Raw genomic sequence first — 24,397 nt, 5'->3', positions numbered from 1 at the left:
TTATTCCTGTCCTTCCCCTAGGTTCATCAGAGCCATTTTTTTTTAAGATCCCGTATATATGTGTTAGCATACGGTATTTGTTTTTCTCTTTCTGACTTACTTCACTCTGTATGACAGACTCTAGGTCCATCCATCTCACTACAAATAACTCAATTTCATTTCCTTTCATGGCTGAGTAATAATAATATTGTGTATATGTGCCATATCTTCTTTATCCATTCGTCTGTCGATGGACACTTACATTGCTTCCATATCCTGGCTATTGTAAATAGTGCTGCAGTGAACATTGTAGTACATGTCTCTTTTTGAATTATGGTTTTCTTAGGGTATATGCCCAGTAGTGGGATTGCTGGGTGATATGGTAATTCTATTTTTAGTTTTTTTAAGGAACCTCCATACTGTTCTCCATAGTGGCTGTATTAATTTACATTCCCACCAACAGTGCAAGAGGATTCCCTTTTCTCCACACCCTCTCCAGCATTTATTGTTTGTAGACTTTTTGATGATGGCCATTCTGACCAGTGTGAGGTGATACCTCTTTGTGGTTTTGATTTGCATTTCTCTAATAATTAGTGATGTTGAGCATCCTTTCATGTGTTTGCTGGTAATCTGTATATCTTCTTAGGAGAAATGTCTATTTATGTCTTCTGCCCATTTTTGGATTGGGTTGTTTGTTTTTTTGATATTGAACTACATGAGCTGCTTGTATAGTTTGGAGATTAATCTTTTGTCGGTTGCTTCGCTTGCAAATATTTTCTCCCTTTCTGAGGGTTGTTTTTCGTCTTGTTTATGGTTTCCTTTGCCGTGTAAAAGCTTTTGAGTTTCATTAGGTCCCATTTGTTTATTTTTGTTTTTATTTCCATTTCTCTAGGAGGTGGGTCAAAAAGGATCTTGGTGTGATTTATGTCAAAGACTGTTCTTCCTATGTTTTCCTCTAAGAGTTTTATAGTGTCTGGCCTACATTTATGTCTTTAATCCATTTTGAGCTTATTTTTGTGTATGGTGTTAGGAAGTGTTCTAATTTCATTCTTTTACATGTAGCTGTCCAGTTTTCCCAGTACCACTTATTGAAGAGGCTGTCTTTTCTCCATTGTATATTCTTGCCTCCTTTGTCAAAGATAAGGTGACCATATATGTGTGGGTTTATCTCTGGGCTTTCTATCCTGTTCCATCGATCTATATTTCTGTTTTTGTGCCAGTACCATATTGTCTTGATTACTGTAGCTTTGTAGTGTAGTCTGAAATCAGGGAGCCTGATTCCTCCAGCTCCGTTTTTCTTTCTCAAGATTGCTTTGGCTATTTGGGTCTTTTGTGTTTCCATACAAATTGTGAAATTTTTTGTTCTAGTTCTGTGAAAACTGCCATTGGTAATTTGATAGGGATTGCATTGAATCTGTAGATTTCTTTGGGTAGTATAATCATTTTCGCAATGTTGATTCTTCCAATCCAAGAACATGGTATATCTCTCCATCTGTTGGTATCATCTTTAATTTCTTTCATCAGTGTCATATAGTTTTCTGCATACAGATCTTTTATCTCCTTAGGTGGGTTTATTCCTAGGTATTTTATTCTTTTTGTTGCAGTGGTAAATGGGAGTGTTTCCTTAATTTCTCTTTCAGATTTTTCATCATTAGTGTATAGGAATGCAAGAGATTTCTGTGCATTAATTTTATATCCTGCTACTTTACCAAATTCATTGATTAGCTCTAGTAGTTTCCTGGTAGCATCTTTAGGATTCTCTCTATATAGTATCATGTCATCTGCAAACAGTGACAGCTTTACTTCTTCTTTTCCAATTTGTATTCCTTTTATTTCTTTTTCTTCTCTGATTGCTGTGGCTAAAACTTCCAAAACTGTTGAATAATAGTGGTGAGAGTGGGCAGCCTTGTTTTGTTCCTGATCTTAGAGGAAATTCTTTCAGTTTTTCACCATTTAGAACGATGTTGGCTGTGGGTTTGTCATATATGGCCTTTATTATGTTGAGGTAAGTTCCCTCTATGCCTACTTTCTGGAGAGTTTTTATCATAAATGGGTGTTGAATTTTATTGAAAGCTTTTTCTGCATCTGTTGAGATGATCATATGGTTTTTTATCCTTCAATTTGACCTTAACCATTTTTAAGTGCACAGTTCAGTAGTGTTATGTATATTCACATTGTCATGCAGCACATTTCAGAACTTTTTCATCTTGTAAAACTAAAACTCTGTACGTATTAAACAAGAACCCATTTTCCCCTCCCTCAGCCCTTGGCACCATTCTACTTTCTGTTTTTATGAATTTGACACACTAGTTACCTCATGTAAGAAAATGGCTACACCGAGAATGCCATCCAGCTGCCTTCTCTGTGAACCATTGAGCATTAGGTGGAGTTCTGCATCTTTTCGCTGTGAAAATCTCAAGCAGAAATAACATTGGCCAGAAATGTGGATCTCTTTCTCTAGCATAATTTTAGGGGAAAAAAAAAAAAGAGAAGTTGCCCTCCTCTTGCCTTTCCTAAGAGAATGAAAGAAGTTATGTAACCTTGTTCTCCCACTGACTCATTGTTAGGGGAGCTGCAGCTGGCCTTGGTCTGGCCTGGCTTTGTGACGAATGAGAAAGGAGCCAGTGACGCTTTCACCCAGCTCTCTTGGGGAAACAGTAGGAGTGGAGTCACGTCCCTCTGAGCAAAGCTGGATGCATCTTTTTTGTGCAGGAGATTTAGCATCACTGAGACAAACATTTTTTTTTCTTTGTATATCACAGTGTAGGATCCTGGCTTGGTATTTGACTAGTGGACCATTTGGAGATCCAAGTGCAGCTTAGAACTGAGAAGCTGAAACGGTGCATAACCCTAAAGGCTTAGAACAGAAGCGCAACTCAAGATGTTCTCTCTTGTGCAGAGCACCAGCCTCCCTACATCATTGCAGTGTTGCCTCGATATGTGGAGATCCGGACATTTGAGCCAAGGCTTCTGGTCCAGAGCATTGAATTGCAAAGGCCCCGTTTCATTACCTCAGGAGGGTAAGGAATTTCTTTCTTGACTGTAGCTGCCATATTATTGCAAAGCTTTAAAGTCATCTGTGTTATCATAAAGCCAGCGCTCTTTTGCTAATCCTCTTACTCCTGTCTCCAGATCAAACATTATCTATGTGGCCAGCAACCATTTTGTTTGGAGGCTCATTCCAGTCCCCATGGCAACCCAAATCCAACAGCTTCTCCAGGACAAGCAGTTTGAATTGGCTCTGCAGCTTGCAGTAAGTCTTGTTTCTGAGATTTGGGTGTGAGAAATGGGCTTTCCTCATTGTTCTCCAGAGTAGCGGATTTTAGTTTAGATGTTCTTATTTAGTTTGGACTGGAGGAATAAACACAGAGCTGAAAGTCAGGGGGCTTGGATTCAGGATCTGACCCTGCCATAAAATATCTATGTGACTCTAAATGATTTCACTATCTCAGTTTGCTTATCTGTCAAATGTAGAATGAATGCAAATTATACAAAATTATACTAGTATTTCATAGAATTAATAGGACAGTAAAATAATTTAATAGATATGGTATGGCCTTGAAAAATTAAGGACAATGCTAACATTAAAATAACAGTCATAACTGTCAAGATTACAGTGTGGTTGAATGCAACAACTACAGGGCCTCTCAAAATCCCTTTCACCAGTAGTCTCCTGGGCTTGGGTAAGTAGGCCTTCTTTAGGTATTCTGAACCCACCTCAGGTTGCTACATTCAATTCAGCAGGGCTGCAGTCACAAGACTCACTCTCCTTGAATGGATGGGATGTTACTTGTGGGATGTTACTCACAGCAAAGTACTGACCATACTGTTCTTTCAGTGATGCTCTCATTGCCAAAACACTTCTTGGAGATTGACTTTCAAGTCTTGTCTTATGCTTTTAAACATCCCCAGTGGTGATTATTGTCATCTCTAAAGGGTGGATTTGATTTTATGAAACAACTAAAAGTCATTCCAAGCCTCACTGAGTCACTAAACTGGGCAGTGCTGATTTGGTAAAAGAGAAGAGATTTTTTGAAGATAATAGTAGGAAAACTTAGTTTTCAGAGTATCTTATAAATTACTTCTGAAAGGAAAACAGTGGGCACAAATTTTGGAATATGTATGTTTATAATTCTATATGGTGTATACTTTTGAAGAGCAACATTTATTTTGGGTGTATAAGTTCTAGATATAAAACAAAAATCCAGTCTTAGTAGTTAGACACATTTAATATACCATAGATTGTTTCTGTCTTGGGCCATTTAATTTTAGCATCTTACTATTTTTCTCCCCACTCATCTATTTCTCTAAATTATTTTATTTTCATTTTTAAAATAATGATACCCATGAACCCACCATCCTACCCCCCAAAAATAACTTACGTAACCTATATGTCCCTCCCCATCCCATCCCTCTGCCTACCCTCCAGACACAGCCATTATCCTAACTTTGTGTTTATTGTGCCCTTAAAATTTTTTTGTTTTATCTTTCATATATATTTGTGTACTTGAATATGTATTTAGTTTTTGAACTTTATAAAAAGGGTATTATGTAGCACATAGCTTTTTTTAGTATCTATTTTTCTTAAAAGGAAGGTCTCAGGTCTTTCCAGTGATCTTCCTGCTGCAGGTTGTCTGTTAAATCTTCCGTAGAGAAGATGGAAGTGGGTTTCCATTTTCCCTTCTCTTTTCTAGGCTTGTACTTACTAGGTGTTCTGCTCTATGACAAAAGAAGGTTGCTTGATATCATCTTAGCTCTTGAGGCACCTATCTTTTATTTAAATTAATCAGAGAACGTACATGAAACTTTCAGAGGGCAGTTATGTACTAAACTTTGCTTTGGGCTGGAAAAGGCATCCTAAGATTGGACCTTTTAAGGATAGGTAGGAGCAGGAGCAGGAAACAGGGAGAGTTACAGAGCCCGAGGAAGTTAAACAAGTGAAAACAGGGCTCCCCTGGTGGTGCAGTGGTTGAGAATCTGCCTGCCAATGCGGGGGACACGGGTTCGAGCTCTGGTCTGGGAGGATCCCACATGCCACGGAGCGACTAGGCCCGTGAGCCACAGCTACTGAGCCTGCGCGCCTGGAGCCTGTGCTCCACAACAAGAGAGGCCGCAACAGTGAGAGGCCCGCGCGCCGCGATGAAGAGTGGCCCCCACTTGCCACAACTAGAGAGAGCCCTTGCACAGAAATGAAGACCCAACACAGCTATAAATTAATTAATTAATTAATGAACTCCTACCCCCAACATCTAAAAAAAAAAAAAGAAGAAGAAGAAGAAGTGAAAACAAGTGTGGAAACAGGTATTTCCAGGATGCATGGAGGCCATCCTGACTGGCATGTAGGGTGTGGCTTGAATGTCTGGGAATAACCTAGCTAAGGAGGCTGTGCCAGGCTTTGAGAGCCTTTAAAACACCAAGCAGGAGAGCTTAGCCCAAGCGTGGCAACATGCTGATGATGGCCTGGACTAGGGTGAACGCAATAGAAGAGGAAAAGAAAAGAAGGGAAAACATGGAGAGACCTTTTTTTTTTTAAAATTGGGGTATAGTTGACATGGAGAGACATTTCAAAGGAAGAAATTAAATGTGGCAAAGATTGGTTAAAAAGGATATAAGGGGGGAAAAGGTTAAAGGAAGAAGCAGAGATAATAAGTAGCTCTATTTATTTGGATTTTACTGTGAACAGGACCTTTCCCAACTGTGCCAGCTGTGTTAAACGTCTTTCATTCCTTGAGCAGGCCATGTTCTCTCTGTCATTTTAGGGCCCTGCGCACACTTGCTGTCCTCTTGGCCTGGAATCTCCTCCCGTCTGTCACCTGCCAGCCTCGCCTGGCCAACTCCAGCTCATCCTTTGTGTCTCAGTTTACGTTCCTCCTGGGAGCCTTCCTGGACCCACTGCTCACACTAGACTGAATACCTTACCCACATGCTTCTGTCATCACTCACCCTGTTTTGTTTTGATTTTTTGTTTTAAAACTGAACTCTAGACTTTATTCAGATTTCACCAAGTTTTTCCAGTAATGTCCCTTTTTCTGTTCCAGGTTCAAATCCAGAAATCACATTGTATTTAGCTGTCATGCATTCTTAGTGTCCTCTGAGCTGTGGCAGTTTCTTAGTCTTTCCTTGTTTTTCACGACCCTGACAGTTTTCAGGAGTACTGGTCAGGTATTTTGTAGGAACCCTATTGTATTTTAATTGCATAGTGACTTATGATTAGAATGTAAGGGCAGTCTGTGAGGGCGTAGCATGTTTCAGGGTATTGTCTGATACCTGGTGTATACTGAATAAATATTTGTTGAGTGAGTGAGCTCCTACCTATTATATTCTCTTATCAGGAAATGAAAGATGATTCCGACAGTGAAAAACAGCAACAGATCCATCACATCAAGAACTTGTATGCCTTCAACCTCTTCTGCCAGAAGCGTTTTGATGAGTCCATGCAGGTCTTTGCTAAACTTGGCACAGGTAACAAGTGGGTATGGCCTAGGGATAAAGAACTAAATCGAGGGAGGAGGAACTGGAAAGGATTGGGAGGAATGACACCAGACTTCTGAGAATGGGGAAAGTTTACGCTCATCTAAATTGATCCTCGTACCTAACAGGATCCTGTGGGTGGCCATGTGGCTACATATTTACAGTTCTGATCTTACGACTCTGGTCTCACCTACATATACAGACTTCCAGTTTTCCGGGATGCTTTGCCCTTGCCATTAGAGGAAGGTAACAGAAAGTCATTCAAGTCAACACATGTGTGTGTGATCATCTAGTGGTTATTGACTGCTGTTCTAGACAAAAGTCACTGGCCTGAACTTAGTAGGATTCAACAGTAGGTCATTTTTTAAAAAATTTAATAATTTATTTATTTTTGGCTGCATTGGGTCTTCGTTGATGCACGCGGGCTTTTCTCTAGCTGCGGCGAGTGAGGGCTACTCTTCGTTGCGGTGCGTGGGCTTCTCACTGCAGTGACTTCTCTTGTTCAGAGCTCGGGCTCTAGGCGCGTGGGCTCAGTAGTTGTGGCACACAGGCTTAGTTGCTCCGCAGTTTGTGGGATCTTCCCAGACCAGGGATCGAGCCCGTGTCCTCTGCATTGGCAGCCGGATTCTTAACCACCGCACCACCAGGGAAGTCCCACCTGTAGGTCATTTTTAAGAGCCACGTAGGGCAGTGCTGCAAATCCCTTTCTTTTCTCAGTGTCCTAAAAGCTCTCTAGACACTAGAGCGTTGTGATGAGGAGCAGGTACTTTGGAGGCAGACTGCCTGACCTCAGGCAGACTGGACTCTCTCTGCTTCAGCTTTCTCCTCTGCAAAACAGGGAGAATAATACTACTCACCTCATGGTGTGGCAGTAACGATTATGTCAAGTGCTTAGAACAGGAAAGTGCTTAGAACAGTGTGTGGTACTTAATAAATGCCAGTTAGGTGTTTGCTGTTATTATTATTAAATTTTTCGTTTGGGTATATTCCATTTTTGCTTAATTTAGATAAATCTATATATACTTGGTTTGACTCTCTATCTTCTCTTTTTTCCTCCTCTTTGTTTACCTTTCTTGCATCTTCCCTTGACCTTGGCCAGCAATAAACTGTGGTAACTCCCTGTATCAGTTAAGGTTCTTGGTTGTGAGCAGTAGAGACCAATTCTGGAGAATTCAAAAGTATCTGGTTAAATTAAGCATGGCTTATTGGAATATTAAGGGAATGGCAGGTGGAGGAGCCTACCAAATGAATGGGGGACCAGGCTTGGGAATAGTAGGAAGCAAGGTTGCTCCGGAGGACCTCCCAGCAGGAAATAGGAAGCTGGACAGTAATCCCTCTGTAGCCAGGACAGCCAAGGCAGTCCTCCACCGGCACAGCCACTTCCTTAGCTGTTACTGCCACCACCTCCCCTGTTGTTGCATCCTCAATAAAAGTTGCCCCCATCAGCTTGTATTAGCTGTCTAATGCCATGTGGCAAATTATCCCAGAAGTTAGTGACTTAAAATAACAAATCGTCTGTTATCTCTCTTGGTATCTGTTGGTTAGGAATTTGGGAAGTGCTCAGCTGGGCAATTCTTGCTTGGGGTCTCTCATGTGGTTGCAGTTGTGTACTGGCTGGGCTACCTTTGTCTGAAGTCTTGACTAGGCTAGAGGATCTGCTTCCAAGGCGGCTCACTCTCATAGTTCACATGTTGGCTGGTTATGGGCTGGGGGCCTCAGTTCTTGTCCAGGTGGGTATCTCCATAGGGTTGCGTGAGTGTCCTCATGCAGAGTGACTAGCTTTTCCTGGAGTCAGTGATCCAGGAGGCCTAGGTGGAAGCCTCAGTGCCTTTTACGATGGTCCCTTCTCCTGTATTCTATTGATTTACAAGGGCTTTCCAAGTTCAAGGCAAGGGAACACAGACCCCACCTCATGATGGAGGAGTATCAGCATTACATAAAAGAAGCATGTAGGACTGGATATATGTTGATGTGTGCCATACTGCTTGTCATCCTTGAATCACTTTCTTAAGATCAAAGGGATCTGATTGGCCAGGATTAGGTCATGGTCTCACTCCTTCTGACTGTCCTAGGGGTGGGAAAGGAGGTTGTGGCTACACTCTGCTTCTAAAGGCAAAGGTAGTTGCCTGAACTATTCTCCCACCAAGACGACACATGGTCTGGAAGAAGGAGCCCACCAAAATGAAATAGTTTGCTCTTAAGAAGGAGGATGGAAGCTGGGTACCCTGAAATTGATAAATATTTACCATCCTTCCTCTGAATGAACTCAGTTGGGGCATTTGTTTTCAGTATGCCACCAGCTCTTTGGGAAGACACTGGAATAATAAGCTAGAACTGCTGTAACAACTTGACCCTTTTTCCATGTACCAACAATACTTGAACTTTTAAATCAATCCTAATGAAGCTACTACTTTTTAACTTGTTCACTCCACAAATACATACTGAGCTCTTAAGAGAGTGCAGTGCATTCTGCTGGGCCCCAAGCAACAGTAATCAGACAGGAATTCTGCTTTCAAAGAGCAGTCTAGTAGGGAAGATAAGGCACAAGTGGACCCTTACCAGCAGCAGGAGGTATGTGCTGGTGGTGATGTGGTCTGGGGACAGCTGGCTATTGACTGGGCCTTTGGGGCCTTTTGGGCAGCATCTCCATTGACTGACTTCAATCTAAGGACTGGTCCTTAGGTCCTATAGTAGATATTCTTAGTATATTCAGAGATCATCAGACCCCTAGTGACAGATTGACCCTGACACATGAGACTGATATATTAATAGAATGTCCCTTTATTTGCTTATAGTAGGGAGGCTAGATCCCTTACAATGGCCAGAATATTCGTGTGGCACCCAGGTGCCCTTTTTTATATGTATCGAGGTACAGGCATTTTTGCTATAATGCCTTGAATGTGGTCCTGCAGAACCTTATGTTCTATAGCAAATATGAAAAATAACAGGACTTAAGGGGCAAATAACATTGGAGCTGACCACTCAAATCCTAGGCAGCTTTGTAACTGGAACACTAATAAAAATAGCTATCCTACTAAAATGAAATTCCCACTGTTTTTGGTACCCAGCATGATAGTCCTTTGCAATCTTAAACTCTGGGGCTGTGCTTTCTCTTTTGAGATAAGATCTTTGAGAACATTTGCTTCTGATAGAAACTAGTTTCATCAAAGTAAAAAGTCTGATCCTGGGTGCAGACTTCTTTATGAGACCTCCAAAACAATTAATGGGGAGGAAACATCTTTTTTTTTTTTTTTGAGGTACGCAGGCCTCTCACTGTTGTGGCCTCTCCCATTGCGGGGCACAGGCTCCGGACACACAGGCTCAGTGGCCATGGCTCACGGGCCCAGCCGCTCCACGGCATGTGGGATCCTCCCGGACCGGGGCACAAACCCGTGTCCCCTGCATCGGCAGGCGGATTCTCAACCACTGCGCCACCAGGGAAGCCCCTAGGAAACATCTTTGCTTCATATTTACTCTCATCTTCCCCAGATGGCTTAACTTAGTAGAAAGTATAGTGGTTTTTGAAGCTACTAATCAGCCATTGCACTAATTTATAGGATTTTCAGCTCTTTTCTTTAGATCTTCCTGTATAAGTTAAGGTTTCTCATTAATTGTAAGAAAGCTTGCCCCTGGTCACTTCAAAGCATTAACAAGCTGGGGAAAATTGCATACCAACCAAAACAACTTTTGCCTCATACCTACACCATTCTCCCACTTACCAGCTGCACATGAGCCAATTCAGATTAAAAAATCTATCACACATAGTATAATACCCTCTAGGTCCATCTGTGTTGTTGCAAATGGTAAATTTCATTCCTTTTCATGACTAATATTCCATTGTGTGCGTATATATATATATATGCCACATCCTCTTTACCCATTCATGTATCGATGGACACTTAGGTTGCTTCCATGTCTTGGCAAAAATAATACTGCAGGGCTTCCCTGGTGGCGTGGTGGTTGGGAGTCCGCCTGCCGATGCAGGGGACACGGGTTTGTGCCCCGGTCCGGGAAGATCCCACATGCTGCAGAGCGGCTGGGCCCGTGAGCCATGGCTGCTGAGTCTGCGCGTCCGGAGCCTGTGCTCCGCAGCGGGAGAGGCCACAGCAGTGAGAGGCCTGCGTACCGCAAAAAAAAAAAAAAAATTAATTAATTAATTAATTAAAAAAAAATAATGCTGCAGTGAACATTAGCGTGCATATATTTTTTTGAATTAGTGTTTTTATTTTCTTTGGATAAATACCCAGAAGTGGAATTGTTAGATTGTATGGTAGTTCTATTTTTAAATTTTTGAAGAACCTCCATACTGTTTTCCCTAGTAGGTGCACCAATTTACATTCCCACCAACAGTGCATAAGGGTTCCCTTTTCTCCACATTCTTGCCAACACTTGTTATTTCTTGTCTTTTTTGGTAGTAGCCATTCTTTTTTTTTTTTTGGATGCGTTGGGTCTTCGTTGCTGTGCGCCGGCTTTCTGTAGTTGCGGTAAGCAGGGGCTACTCTTCGTTGCGGTGCACGGGCTTCTTACTGCGGTGACTTCTCTTGTTGTGGAGCACGGGCTCTAGGCACACGGGCTTCAGTAGTTATGGCTCGCGGGCTGTAGAATGCAGGCTCAGTAGTTGTGGCGCATGGGCTTAGTTGCTCCTTGGCATGTGGGATCTTCCCAGACCAGGGCTCGAACCCATGTCCCCTGCATTGGCAGGTGGATTCTTAACCACTGCGCCATCAGGGAAGCCCCAAGAGTCATTCCTTTTAAAAAATCAGTCTGGAACTTATATTGCGATAGAACTAGTCTTGTTTTAGTTTATCCTTAAATTGCTGTGTTCCTTTCTGGGGAATCATGTTTACCTTCCATGTAGATCCTACACATGTGATGGGCCTGTACCCAGACCTGCTACCCACAGACTACAGGAAGCAGCTACAGTATCCTAACCCGCTGCCTGTGCTCTCTGGGGCTGAGTTGGAGAAGGCTCACTTAGCTTTGATTGACTACCTGACACAGGTAGGTATATACAGAGGTATATGGAAGAGCTTACCTGGAAGTTCCAGTACCTGCTTCTCTGTGGCAGGGAACTGGGGGCCTTCTATAATGCCACAGGTGTTCCATAAATGAACACTATTGAAGTCTGGGGCGGGGGGGACATTTTTTTCTGCTTCATCTCCCTGCTTAGCAATAGTATTGAGCTCTTTTTTGCTAAATCCTGATACCAGGAAACACATTCAGTTCATGGTAAATTCACACTAAGCTATTATAGGAACTAAAAACAGAAAAGTTTAGTTGATAGAAAAGAATACATTTTTTAAAACAAACTTTTTGGGAACATATATACTTTTGGAAAAAATACCTGCTCTATGCAGCAAACTTGGAAAACACAGAAAAGTATAAAACAAAAATAAAAATCACCTATAGCTCTACCACCCAGAGAAAATTAACTAACATTTTAGTGTTGTCCTTCCAGACTTTTATTTGTACCTGTGAATAATTTTTGTTTATTTATATATTAGTTTACTTATTACAAATGGATATCAAGCTATATATTGTTTTATAGCTTACTTTTAAAACATTTAGCCACATATTAGGAAAGTCCTTCCCTGTCATTAAATATTCTTCTATAACATGTTTTTTTTAGGGGGAGTATTTAGACTTAAATTATTTTCAATTTACTGTTATGGCAGATAAGTGAAATTTTCATGTCAGCACTAAAACTAATGTCTCCATTGAAGCCTCTGAACCCTACATTTCTGTGCAGAAGGTTATTATTTATTTCCTGTTCACCCACTCAGAGTCAGAGAACTTACTAAATTTTTTCCCAGAAGTGTTCTGCTGACCTTTGTAAGGGGTCCTCTGGATGGGCATGAGAAGTATTGCTAGGAAAATTGTAAGCCAGCTTCCCATCACCTGCTTCTGTGTCAGTGGGTGTCCCACAGGTCCAGTCAGGCATCCATTGCTTTGGCACTTCCTTGACATTGGGTTCCAGGGTGGCTGACAGCACACAGACTTGCCTCTGTCTGCATACTGCACACCCCATGAGCCAAGTGAAAAAAAGTTCCCGGGGCAGAAAGTCTCCCAAGCGTGTGGCATCACAGAAGACCCTCTATTTTCAACATCTTAGCTTTAGGGGACTTCAAGCATACATTTTTCCCTGGCCTTTTCCACTGAGCTTGGAATATGTGGAGGTAACTGACATGAGCATTGTGCCACAGAGTTGGTAGAACAAATAAGACCATGGGCGTGTCAGACACAAAACAGTACAAACTGGATGATTCCGTTTATATAAAGTTCGAGAACAGGGGAAAAGTAATCTCTAGTGATAGAAATCAGATCAGTGGGGGTAGAGGGTGGGTGAGATTCTTTGGGAAGAGCACAAGGGAACTTTCAGGGGTAACAGAAATGTTTCGTTTTTTGATTGGGACGGTGGTTACATGCACGTATATATCTGTCAAAACGCATATGATAGTATACTTTTTTTTTTTTTTTTTTGCGGTACGTGGGCCTCTCACTGTTGTGGCCTCTCCCGTTGCCGGAGCACAGGCTCCAGACGCACAGGCTCAGCGGCCATGGCTCACGGGCCCAGCCGCTCTGTGGCATGTGGGATCTTCCCGGACCGGGGCACGAACCCGTGTCCCCTGCATCGGCAGGCGGACTCTCAACCACTGCGCCACCAGGGAAGCCCCTGATAGTATACTTTTAAGGGGTACATTTTATTGTATATAACTTATACCTCAATAAAGTTGATTTAAAAAAAGAAAAGAACAGGGGCTTTGGAATCAGACCCTAATTTGAAATCTGCCTCTGCCACTTAGGAGGTATCTAATATCTGTGCCTTAGGTTCTTCACTTATCAAATGGGGCTAATATTACCTGCATTTGTTTTAGGTTTACAATAGGATAATATATAAAGTGCTTGGCATAGTGCCTGGTCTGTAGTAAATACTCAGTAGATAATTGTCTTTGTGTCTGGTGATTTGGTGGTCATCTATTTTGATCCCTGATAAAAATTGAATGCTAATGTGGGATCAGGGTGGGTAGGTGTGAGCTGATTTAGACGTATTTGGAATTGCCTAGTAGCTCGGGTGATAAAGAAAGATTTAGTCCTGGCCTTGACCCTGCATTTTTGACCTTGGCAGAAACGAAGCCAATTGGTCAAGAAGCTGAATGACTCTGATCACCAGTCTAGCACCTCCCCGCTCATGGAAGGCACTCCTACCATCAAATCCAAGAAGAAGCTGCTGCAAATCATTGACACCACCCTGCTCAAGTGCTACCTCCATGTGAGTCCTCCAGCACTCGGGTCCCCACAGTCCCCTACTCTGGGGTCCCTGCCCCTGGTAAGAGTGAAGCCTTTGATGACAGGAACCAGCTACTCTTGGCCTGACGTCTGTGAGCTTCTTGGAATTGAGGGGATATGGCGAGATGTTGACCCAGAATCTTACAGTGGGCTGGTCTTCTCTGCTAAGATGGGGGTTAGTGCTACGAGGTGAACAGGGACAGTATTTCCCCAAAGAAAATTTCCCCTTTCTTTACCCTCCCTCTCCAAAAAAAACCCTTGAAACATGTTGTTTGAAAGAGCATAAATGCTTTACAAGGTACTACCTGTAGTCCTGGGAAAGGATTGTTTGCTCTCTCTTGCTTGTCACACCCCTGGTGTTTCAGCCTGAAGCAGGCCGGGGCTGGGGAAGGGGCGGGCTCCCCAGGAAGCAGCTTCTGCTGAAATCCTGCCTCCTCTGCAGACGAACGTGGCCCTGGTGGCCCCCTTGCTGCGCCTGGAGAACAACCACTGCCACATCGAAGAGAGCGAGCACGTGCTGAAGAAGGCTCACAAGTACAGCGAACTGATCATCCTGTACGAGAAGAAGGGGCTCCATGAGAAAGGTGACTGGAGGAGAGGTTTCTTTGGTTGGGAGAATCTCTTGTATTTTGACTGAGGTGTTGTTACCGAATCAGGTCCGGCTGCTCCCCGCTCGAAAATCAATACACGAGAGAAAGACAAATGTTGGTAAGAAAGGAAAATTGCTTTTAATGAGAGTGCTGGCAGTCTGGGGAGATGGTGGACTCAGTGTGCCCCAAAAGCCCCCTCTGAAGATTCTGCTCAACAAAGGGAAAAAGGGAAGTAATCTCAGTTAATCATTGAGATAGGGGCCGTCCCCCACTGTGTGCAGGCCTGTTGCCTTCTCGTGATTTTTCTTTAGATGCTATCTTGTTCACACAGTTCGTTCACAAGATTACTGAAGGGGAAGCTAGGGAGAAGATCTGGCCCTCTTTTAATTACTTATTCTTCATTTGTACTTCTTTGATCTATGGAAAGAACCAGCGAGTTAAGCAAAGTATTGTGTGATCACAAGATTCGAAAGGTGTGCTAGGGCTACAGATAAGCAGAGCATGTAGGTGCCCAGTTTAAGGTTAGTGCCAAGACAAAGGGGCCTCCTGCAGAGACCTCTTTCCTGCCAAAAACTGCTTACAGTGTGATGACTTTCCAAGGAGATACACCTTCTGGAAGGGGTTCATGACCTTATTCTTGGGCTTCGTGGCCAGCTCTGCAGGTGCTGGTGGACCAGTCCAAGAAAGCGAATTCCCCTCTGAAAGGCCATGAGAGGACAGTGCAATACCTGCAACATCTGGGTAAGTCCAGCTTGTGGAAGGGGTGCAGGGAGAGGATGGTGCAAGTGGACCTGACCTCTCTCCCTTTCTGATTCCGACTGGTCATTCCCCTCCCTCCCTCATGTTCACCCAGCTGGGTTCCTCTGACTGGGGTGAAAGTCTCCCTGGTGATGGAACCATGACAGCTCCTTCGTGTGTAGCCAGCTCGGTAGGCCCAAGCAGCCCTGAGTGACTGGTGCTTGGACAGAGCTATCTTCTCTGGAAGATAAATCCTGGGCAACCTGGGCATCTGCCTTCCCGGTCCTATGGGCAGGGTGGGTGGGCTTCATCTGCTGACTTTTCCCTCTAGGTACAGAAAACCTGCATTTGATTTTCTCCTACTCAGTGTGGGTGCTGAGAGACTTTCCAGAGGATGGGCTGAAGGTAGGTCACGGAGCCCCTTGGATTTATCTGGCACCACGGTTGGTCCTGATTCTACTTCAGACGGCAGTGGATGGAGGGGGAGGAAGGATTCATGCAGTTCTCTGGTGTTTCAAAGACTGGGAAACATGGAACAGCAATGAGTGGAGTGAAAAGAGCCTGGTGCAGATGCCAGGAGACCTGCGACCTAGTCTGTCCCATAGTAACTGGCCACAGATGCCCTTCCCATACAGCGTCTGTCCCCTTGACCCTACGCTTGTGCGCATGTGCGTTTGGAAGAATTCCCATCAGGTGGTTCTGCTGCTAGAACTCAGGTTTTGTTCCAACAGATATTTACTGAGGACCTCCCAGAGGTGGAGTCTCTACCGCGAGACCGAGTGCTTGGCTTCTTAGTGGAGAATTTTAAGGGTCTGGCAATTCCATATCTGGTAAGGTATTTTTTTGATCTGAACTAAAAGGCTTCAAACCCAGGATCCAGGACTGCATGAGTCAGTGATCAGCCAGTTCAGATTAGGGTTTGTGTCCCTTGGGGATTGGAAGGAATGTAAGGAATGTAATATCCTCTGAAGACAGAGATCCCAGTAGACCAAGCTGGAGATGGCACTTTTTGATGCTACCTTCTAAAGATGACGTGCAGAGGGATAAAAGAGAAGGATGCTGGAGAAAAACATTTCAAAGCCACATTTGTACAGCCAGACTCAACTGTGACCGAAGGACAACAAATCAGTCCTAAGTACCAGAATGTAATACTCAACCTTCATTACATGGGCTGATTTGGAGGATTATGAGACAGAGTTTATAAAGGAGCTTTGACTGGAAATCAAGACAATAATTCCTGATACTGCTGGGTTGTACTGTGAAATTTCCCAGTGGTTTTAGAAGAGCTATCCCTTGGTAATATTTGTGGCCTAATTAGGGGACAATCTGGATGGGACCTCTTGGGCCTTAAAAATGTGAGGGAGCCTGGGCAATGGGCTGGGTCACAGCATAGAGGGTACCAGGCAGACCTGCATCTTGCCTCAGGAACACGTCATCCACGTTTGGGAGGAGACGGGCTCTCGGTTCCACAACTGCCTGATCCAGCTGTACTGTGAGAAGGTGCAAGGTCTGATGAAGGAGTATCTCCTGTCCTTCCCTGCAGGTACCAGTTCTTGGAAAGCGGGGTGGCCCCAGGCCTTAGAGGAGAGCTGGACCTGAGGGTGTCATGGGTGGTTTAGGGAAGCAGACCTTCTCTGCAGGCCCAGGTGGGCAGGAAGTGCCTCAGAGGAGCCAGGGCAGCTAAGTGACCCCGCAGGTGAGACTCAGGGGCTGGTGCCTGGATCTGGGCACCTCTTAGATCCCCTGGGCGTCACCCCTGGTGGTGGGGAAGGAGCAGATCTGTCCGCAGAGTGACGCCTGTGCTGATAAGAAACAGGTTTGTGTAGCAGGGTGCTTCTCTACGCAGCTTGGTTTCTTTTCTTCTTTCCTCAAGCTGATGTTTTGGGGCCATGTAGAGACCATAAGCTAAGAGAAGGCCAACTGGAAACCACCATGGAGGCCCTTTCTGATTATTGAATCCCGTCCCTCTCGTCTTTCTTAATGACCCCACATTGCTGCCCGACAGCATCCTTTCATGCTGAGCGTGGTTTTCCTTAAAGGCAAAGCTCCAGTCCCTGCTGGTGAGGAAGAAGGAGAGCTGGGAGAATACCGACGGAAGCTCCTTAAGTTCTTGGAAATTTCTAGCTACTATGACCCAGGCCGGCTCATCTGTGATTTTCCTTTTGATGGTGAGTGTCTGGCTTAGGTCCAGAGCCACTTCAGCAGAAGGTAATGCAAAAACGGATCTTTCCCTTTTACCAGTTCCCCAGCCCTCCAAAAGGTTGGGCCTGGGAAAAACCACATGTTTCAGGCCTGTGCTCCTGTTCTGTCCCCTCTGAAGGCTCAGTTTTGTTTGAGAGGAGTCTCTTTTGGGTATGAACCACATGCTAATTTTTATTTATTTATTTATTTTTGGCTGCGTTGAGGCTTCATCGCTGCACACGGGCTTTCTCTAGTTGCGGCGAGCGGGGGCTACTCTTCGTTGCGGTGCGCAGGCTTCTCATTGCGGTGGCTTCTCTTGTTGCGGAGCATGGGCTCGAGGCGCGTGGGCTTCAGTAGTTGTGGCACGTGGGCTCAGTAGTTGTGGCTCGTGGGCCCTAGAGCGCAGGCTCAGTAGCTGTGGCACGTGGGCTTAGTCGCTCCGCGGCATGTGGGATCTTCCCGGACCAGGGCTTGAACCCGTGTCCTCTGCATTGGCAAGCGGATTCTTAACCACTGTGCCACTAGGGAAGCCCCACCGCATGCTAACTGATGGCCAGGTTGAAAGCTGTTTCTTGGTTCAGTACATATTCTTGGCCAAGTTCATTGGTTAGCACTTTTTATAATCTGGCATAATGTCTAATTATACATCAGACAGACATATGTCTGAAAAAAGACACACGTCTGTCTGATGTATAAGCTCCATGAGAGCAGAGACCAGGTGTCTGTTTACCTAGCTGAAGTGCCTGGTACATTGTAGGTGCTTATTATGCACTTGGTTGATCATCAAGTGTTGTTGCCCCATTTGTAAGCAGTCACAAAAAAGATGGGATAAAGTACCTCCTAAAATAGCTCCCTCCCCTCTTCCCTTTTAAAAATTTTAGTAATTTTCTCCTTGAAAAAACCCCAAGTAATAAAAATACTTTTTCCCCTTTTATATTTCGCCAATATCCATTCCTCTAATAGCTTAGCCCCTGGCCTTGGGCTTGCCTAATGGGGATGATGGTTACTTAAACACCTTTTTCCCCACAGGCCTCTTAGAAGAGCGTGCTCTCCTGCTGGGACGCATGGGGAAACACGAACAAGCTCTCTTCATCTATGTCCACATCCTGAAGGATACGAGAATGGCTGAAGAGTACGTTGACCCTGTCATCCCACCTCGCAAGGGTCTAAAAGAGGCCCCCCAGAGAGATGAGAGGCGTGAGAGGCTAAGAAAGCCACCCCTCCACCCTTCAGCAGGAGCGAGAATCACCTCGTGTGCTGGCTTCCGATTTTGTTGTCGTTAGGCTGCTCACGCAGGCAGCATCGATGCGCTGTCTCTAGATGTGGCCTTGTCTGACCACTTTCTCCCTTGCAGGTACTGCCACAAGCATTATGACCAAAATAAAGATGGCAACAAAGATGTAAGTAGTGACCCTGGCCCCAGGGAGCACGGGTGCATTGCACTGTCCCTCTTAGCATAGCTAACCCCTCTGGTTTGGCCACAGGTGACCCTGGTATGAATTGCTAAGATAAGACAGGTCATGGGTCAATGTGCTGATTGGTTTTGCACATGCGTGTTGAGGTAGAGGCAGTGTGACCATGATCCTGGTTTGCTTGGGATGGTTCTGGCTTACATCTGTCGTCGTCCGTGTGATTATTCGTAGCACCCCTGCCCCTTTACTCTCGAAAGAATCCCGACTTGTGTAATAAATTTATGTGGTCAGCCTGTTGAGAAGGAACATCTGATGGTTCTGGTAAGGTGCACACGTGTGCTCTGTCTAGATTGCACATGGATCTGTCAATGTACAAAGACCTTTTTGGTGGCCATGACTGGGGGTAGGGGTGCTACTGGAATCTAGGAGGTAGAGGCCAGGGTTGCTATTAAACAGTGCACAGCACAGACCCAGCAAAGAATTATTCGGCCCAGAATATTGAGTGCTGAGTCTGAGAACCTCTGTGGTACGGGTACCAGTAGGAGATGCAGCATCTCATCTTGGGTAATCCTCACCTGCTAATACGTGGCAGGGTCTCAGCCTTCGAAGCCAAAGGAAATGAGGGATCTCTTTGAGTCGTTTTGTTAACAGTGTAATGCAAAACAAATACAAGGCATTTGATTTTTTTTCCTCTCAGGGAGAACACGATCTTTAATTTTTGACATCTTCAGTTGACTGACTTTACAAAATTTTTTGAAAGGTGAAAAATGATGAGTTTTAAATGCTCCGTGACAGCTGTTCCTATAGACCAACCCTCTTGCCTTTAGGTGTGGTCACACTGGGGGTTCTGGGAGGGTTGCTGCCAGCCTGACATGCGTGGCTTGTTGTGTATGAAACAGGTGTATCTGTCCCTGCTCCGGATGTACCTGTCCCCACCCAGCGTTCACTGCCTGGGGCCAATCAAGCTGGAACTGCTGGAGCCACAAGCCAACCTCCAAGCTGCCCTGCAGGTCCTCGAGCTGCACCACGGCAAACTGGATACCACCAAGGTCAGGAGTTCTTCTTGGGGAGACGGAGGGCGCGTGTGGACAGCATGGAATGAGAAGAGGGCCCAGAGGAGGGACTGGGGTTCGAGGGCTCCATGACGTCAGGCATTTCCTCAGTCTCACTCGTGTCCTGCCTCACCCTATTCCCTTCTCTCTTCCCGTCCCCAGGCCATCAACCTTCTGCCAGCGAACACTCAGATTAACGATATACGCATCTTTCTGGAAAAGGTCTTGGAAGAGAATGCACAAAGGAAACGGTTCAATCAAGTGCTCAAGAACCTTCTCCATGCAGAGTTCCTGAGGGTATGAGCCTTTCAGACATGAGGGCAGGCGTGTACTTTTCAGTGTGAGACAGTTACCGCGTTCCCTGTAGATCAAGGCAGAGCTTTATGCTTTTGAACTCTAGTTCAAGCTGATCGGTAACCAACTGGGCATTTAAATGCAGGTGTTTCAATTAGGGGAGTCTCTGTGGGCCGGGAAATGAGACAGCGCCGGCCCTTCCTTCTGTTCTAAATACCTGCTGGACATTGGGACTTTTCCCCCCATCTCTCTGCTCCCAGGTCCAGGAAGAGCGGATTTTACACCAGCAGGTGAAGTGCATCATCACAGAGGAGAAGGTGTGCATGGTGTGTAAGAAGAAGATTGGGAACAGGTGAGCCTCATCCACAGCTATGCACTGTTGGCTCTGATGCGGGTCACACTCAGGATGGATTTAAATGTCCCTCACACTCAGGATGGATTTAAATGTCCCTATGCCCCTTAGCCAAAGAGGAAAGTGCAGCTGCAGACTATCTGGGCCGCTTTTAGTTCTTGAGCCTCCAGAGGGCAGGCTACGTTGTCTGCCGGGGGTGTGGAGGGGGTTTGAGAATTTAAAGGCCTGAAATGTATGGCATGGAGCTCTTGACTCCTTGCCCATAAAGCCCTTCCCCTCTGGCAGCTAAACACTGTGACGTAGCCAGGGGGTGTGTGAGAGCTGTATGTGGGCAGGAAGTCCTTATCTTTTAAGGATACACCTCCGAAGGAAGAAAAAGGTCTTTCCACCTGCTGCCTCATGACTTGAGTAAAATCCTGAGGCAGCATCATTCTGTTTTAAGGCATATGCTCCAGTCAGTCCCCTTTCCTTCAAAGAAGAATGATTTGTGCTTTTTCTTATATGGCTGGAAGAACCCTTTCCTTTAGAAAGACTCGCTGTTCTTTGTTAAAATTAGCCCAAGGGACTTCCCTGGTGGCGCAGTGGATAAGACTCCACACTCCCAGTGCAGGGGGTCCAGGTTTGATCCCTGGTCAGGGAACTAGAGCCCACATGCATGCTGCTACTAAGAGTTCACATGCCGCAACTAAGGAGCCCACCTGCTGCAACTAAGACCTGGTGCAACCAAATAAATAAACAAATATTAAAAAAAAAAAAATTAGCCCAAAACTTGTTCTGATGAGCAGTCGGCTCTCAGCCGCTGCTGAGCCAGGCTGGGGTACTGCCCCATCTGCCTGTGCTTGCACATTGATGACAGTAAGAAATATCCCCATGCGCTCAAATGGCGTGGACCTCATCCTCTGTTCGGATATTTGCCAGAGATGGTGGCTACGTAAGTCCAGAGATGCCAGGCTGTTCTTTGTGGTTAGGGTGGGCGGCTTCTGGAATGGCACCCGGTAAGGTGCCTTTTCCAGTAAGAAGTGGTCTTCTCTTAGAGGCAGTCCTCACTCCCAGGTCATTTTCCTTCCCTGCAGTGCATTTGCAAGATACCCCAATGGGGTGGTCGTGCACTATTTCTGCTCCAAAGAGGTCAACCCGGCTGACACCTGAGCCCAGCAAGCCGAAGACTGAGCAGCGGACAACTCGGCTATCCCAGAGGCGGGGAGAGCCCCGGCCTGGGGAATCGGGGGCTGCTGCCACCACCAGGAGTCTCCCCATTTGGACACTACTGGCTACCTTGTGCCGTGGAACATCTCTGAACCAATGAGACTTGTGTTCTGGCGTTGCCAGACTTTTAATAGAAAAAACAATTAGTTACACCTTATATACCATTATGTTGCAGGCAATTCTGGAGAATTTTATACCTGCTTGGACAGGAGGAGACGGGGAAGGGCACCATCCTGTCTTTGCATTCCAGTCACCCAATAAGGAAACTGTCTTAAGTGTTTGCAACCCTGGGGTTGTTTATTCCAAGTTTTCTATTAAGATACATGCAGGACTTCACAGGAGCCCTCAGCTCAGCTGCCTGAAGTCCTGGAGTACCAGAGCTCCTCTGGCTGCAAAGGCCAAATGGCCCGTCCTCTAGGTAATGCTGGTCACTTTATAGTCACTGACCCTGTGTCCCCCCACCAGTCTCCCCACTCGGATCTTTATTTTTCAGTCTCCTTCACTTTCTACTTATTTTCTTCCTTTATCTCACCCCCCAACTTCTCCACCCAGACTTTCTCTCCTATTTTCCTGACACCGGGAATAACTAGTATTTTAAACAAGGTAAAATGAGAAGCAAGAGGAAGTCCCAGTTTCTAGGAATACATTGCTCGATTGTCAGGTGTGTTGTAAATAGATCCTCCCTGGACTGTATGCACTGTGCCTGGAAGCTTAGGAGAGCCTCATTCTCGGTCCCTCGGGCCGAGTGTGACGGCTGCTCTAAGGGTGGGCTGCCCTGGGTATGTGACCTCTTGGCAGGTGTCCACAGAGGCCCCTGCTCCTGGTTCATCCACCAGCCACCCAGGGCAGGTTGGTTTAGGCTTTCTGAGCAGCGTGCTTTGTGCTCTGGGCACCTTTCTCTTCCCAGCCAGTGTCATCCGCCTACCTTACACCTTGGCCTGGCCATTGTTCTCCAGCTTTGTTTTGCAGGGGTTGGAGGATGGCTCTGGGTTATGGTAGGTAGGTGGATCTCTGCTGCACTCAGAGAACGATCAGATCAGGAACTGACACTGACGTGATGTAGGGCGTGCTTGTGAGGTGCTCGGGGACAGCCGAGAGTCGGCCGAGCTGCTGGCAGCAGGAGTTTGTGACATAACTCCCCGCCAGATCCGCTGAGCACTTGTTTGTGTTCGGGGGAGACCCTGCCTCCCACGGGGCTCTAGAGCCCACAGGAGGGGTGCCTAGCACTGCAGGCTGAGGACACAGGGACAGCGGCCCTGCATCCTGTCATCCTGGGGATTTTGTAGATGCACCGTCTTGTTACCCCAGTGTTTCTAACAGTAATGAGGGTATGTGCCAGCACCCGATACTGACACTGTTCTAGTGGCCTGTCCTTGACATGAGATCCTTTCTAAACCCCAGCACCGTGCTATCTGGGGCCTGTGTTGTAGCCTGACTTGCTGGTGTAGATGAGGGTCCTCCCAGGCACGCTCTCTGCGGAGGGTCTGAAGGGACGGAGTGAGGGCCGTCAGTCAGCATCGCTCACAGAGGCAGCCGAGCAGCGCTTCACAAGATCCGTGTCCCACTGGCCACGCCCCCGCTAAGATGCAGTGCTTCCCTGGGGCCCTGTTTGCAGTGGCTTGGACTGAGCTTCCGCTGGGAGCAGCCGCAGAAACTGGCCCCGCCCCACGCGCCCTGCCTTCCCCGCCTGCAGTGTGTGTATCTCCCTACCTGTGTGGCACACGTGTTTGAAGCAGTAGAATGAAGAATGTGTGTCTCCTTCCCTTCTGGAATACATAAACGACCCAGTTTTCCTGAACTCCATTCTCCTTCCCTGGACTCTCTGCCCTCCGTGGAGGTGTGGAGAAGGCTGGAGATGAAAGCTCTGTAGTGAGGACGACGAAGATCTCTCATAATAAACATCATGAAGTACGAAACCAAGCCTGTCTGGGTCTCTTTTTCCCCCTTTCCTGTGGGATTTGGTGAAAATAACAAAGACGTTAATAATCGAGAGGACTAATCCAATTAGTGACTGAGAAAAAAAGTCAGTATAACACTGCTGTCTTGATGTGTGCCGTCCAGTACAGCTAGCGTTTAGCTGATATTGACAGCACAGATACAGAACATTTCCAGCATCACAAAGTGCTAGTAGACACTGCAACTCTAGCTGATCCAAACTACTTGCCCTTCGCTTCACGTATTAGGGCCTTGTGCGTCTTCCTCTTCCTGCAGCTCATAATGACTGAGACAGGCAGGAAAGATGTTGACTTGGTGGGATTAAGGGACCTAGGGATGTTTGAGAAGTGGAGAAGTGTTGGTCCACTTTGGCCAGCTCCAAAAAGGCAATCTGGTCCTTCTGTGTCCCTCTCTGGAGCCATCTCTGGCCATCCTGAGTTTTTCCTGGGGATGAAAAAACGTCTGGGACTAAGAGGTATGACTTTCTTGAGGCATGGGTCCGATGACTTCCAGGAGAGAGTGTGGTACAGCCCAGAAAGCACTCTAATCAGTCAGGGGTCCTGGACGCCAGGCCTGGCTCTGCCCCCAGCTAGCTCCGTGCCCCTCCCTCAGGCTCCCCTGCCGTGGCTCCGTGGGCCTCCACATTGTGCATACAGGTCACTAAGAGGCTGGAACTGGCACTTCTGAGACCCCAGCACAGGTCTTGGCCTCATGCTCCAAATTAAGCAAAAACAGCCCCTCCCCCTTGGGACCTTGCCAACAGCAGTTCTGGGAATTTCTGGTCTGAACTTGCCTGCAGAGTTCATTTCAGAGTTGAATCACCTTATTTTGGAATGTCATCTTTTCAGTCTCCCAACTTGGGCACTGGGGAGGAGAGTGGAGATGATTGGGTCTTGGTTG

At 45.9% G+C, this 24,397-nt stretch overlaps 1 protein-coding gene across 3 annotated transcripts in view; it reads left to right on the top strand.

Annotated features, from left to right (window-relative positions):
* Positions 1-23,478, top strand: part of VPS39 (VPS39 subunit of HOPS complex) — a 47,667-nt gene extending 24,189 nt beyond the window's left edge. For all 3 annotated transcript variants that reach the window (XM_019935341.3, XM_019935340.3, XM_033851546.1), the window contains 17 exons: positions 2,879-2,999; positions 3,112-3,232; positions 6,312-6,441; positions 11,309-11,451; positions 13,577-13,720; positions 14,180-14,321; positions 14,982-15,068; positions 15,397-15,470; positions 15,797-15,895; positions 16,491-16,608; positions 17,105-17,233; positions 18,276-18,378; positions 18,601-18,646; positions 19,558-19,707; positions 19,873-20,007; positions 20,265-20,356; positions 21,430-23,478. In XM_019935341.3, the coding sequence (XP_019790900.2) occupies positions 2,879-2,999; positions 3,112-3,232; positions 6,312-6,441; positions 11,309-11,451; positions 13,577-13,720; positions 14,180-14,321; positions 14,982-15,068; positions 15,397-15,470; positions 15,797-15,895; positions 16,491-16,608; positions 17,105-17,233; positions 18,276-18,378; positions 18,601-18,646; positions 19,558-19,707; positions 19,873-20,007; positions 20,265-20,356; positions 21,430-21,505 (1,910 nt within the window). In that variant the 3' untranslated portion in view covers positions 21,506-23,478. The remainder of the gene's footprint in view (positions 1-2,878; positions 3,000-3,111; positions 3,233-6,311; positions 6,442-11,308; positions 11,452-13,576; positions 13,721-14,179; positions 14,322-14,981; positions 15,069-15,396; positions 15,471-15,796; positions 15,896-16,490; positions 16,609-17,104; positions 17,234-18,275; positions 18,379-18,600; positions 18,647-19,557; positions 19,708-19,872; positions 20,008-20,264; positions 20,357-21,429) is intronic.
* Positions 23,479-24,397: the final 919 nt, after the last annotated feature.

This window comes from Tursiops truncatus, chromosome 2 (genome assembly GCF_011762595.2).
Source record: "Tursiops truncatus isolate mTurTru1 chromosome 2, mTurTru1.mat.Y, whole genome shotgun sequence".
Classification (NCBI taxonomy): domain Eukaryota; kingdom Metazoa; phylum Chordata; class Mammalia; order Artiodactyla; family Delphinidae; genus Tursiops; species Tursiops truncatus.
This window is presented reverse-complemented; position numbering and strand designations above follow the sequence as displayed.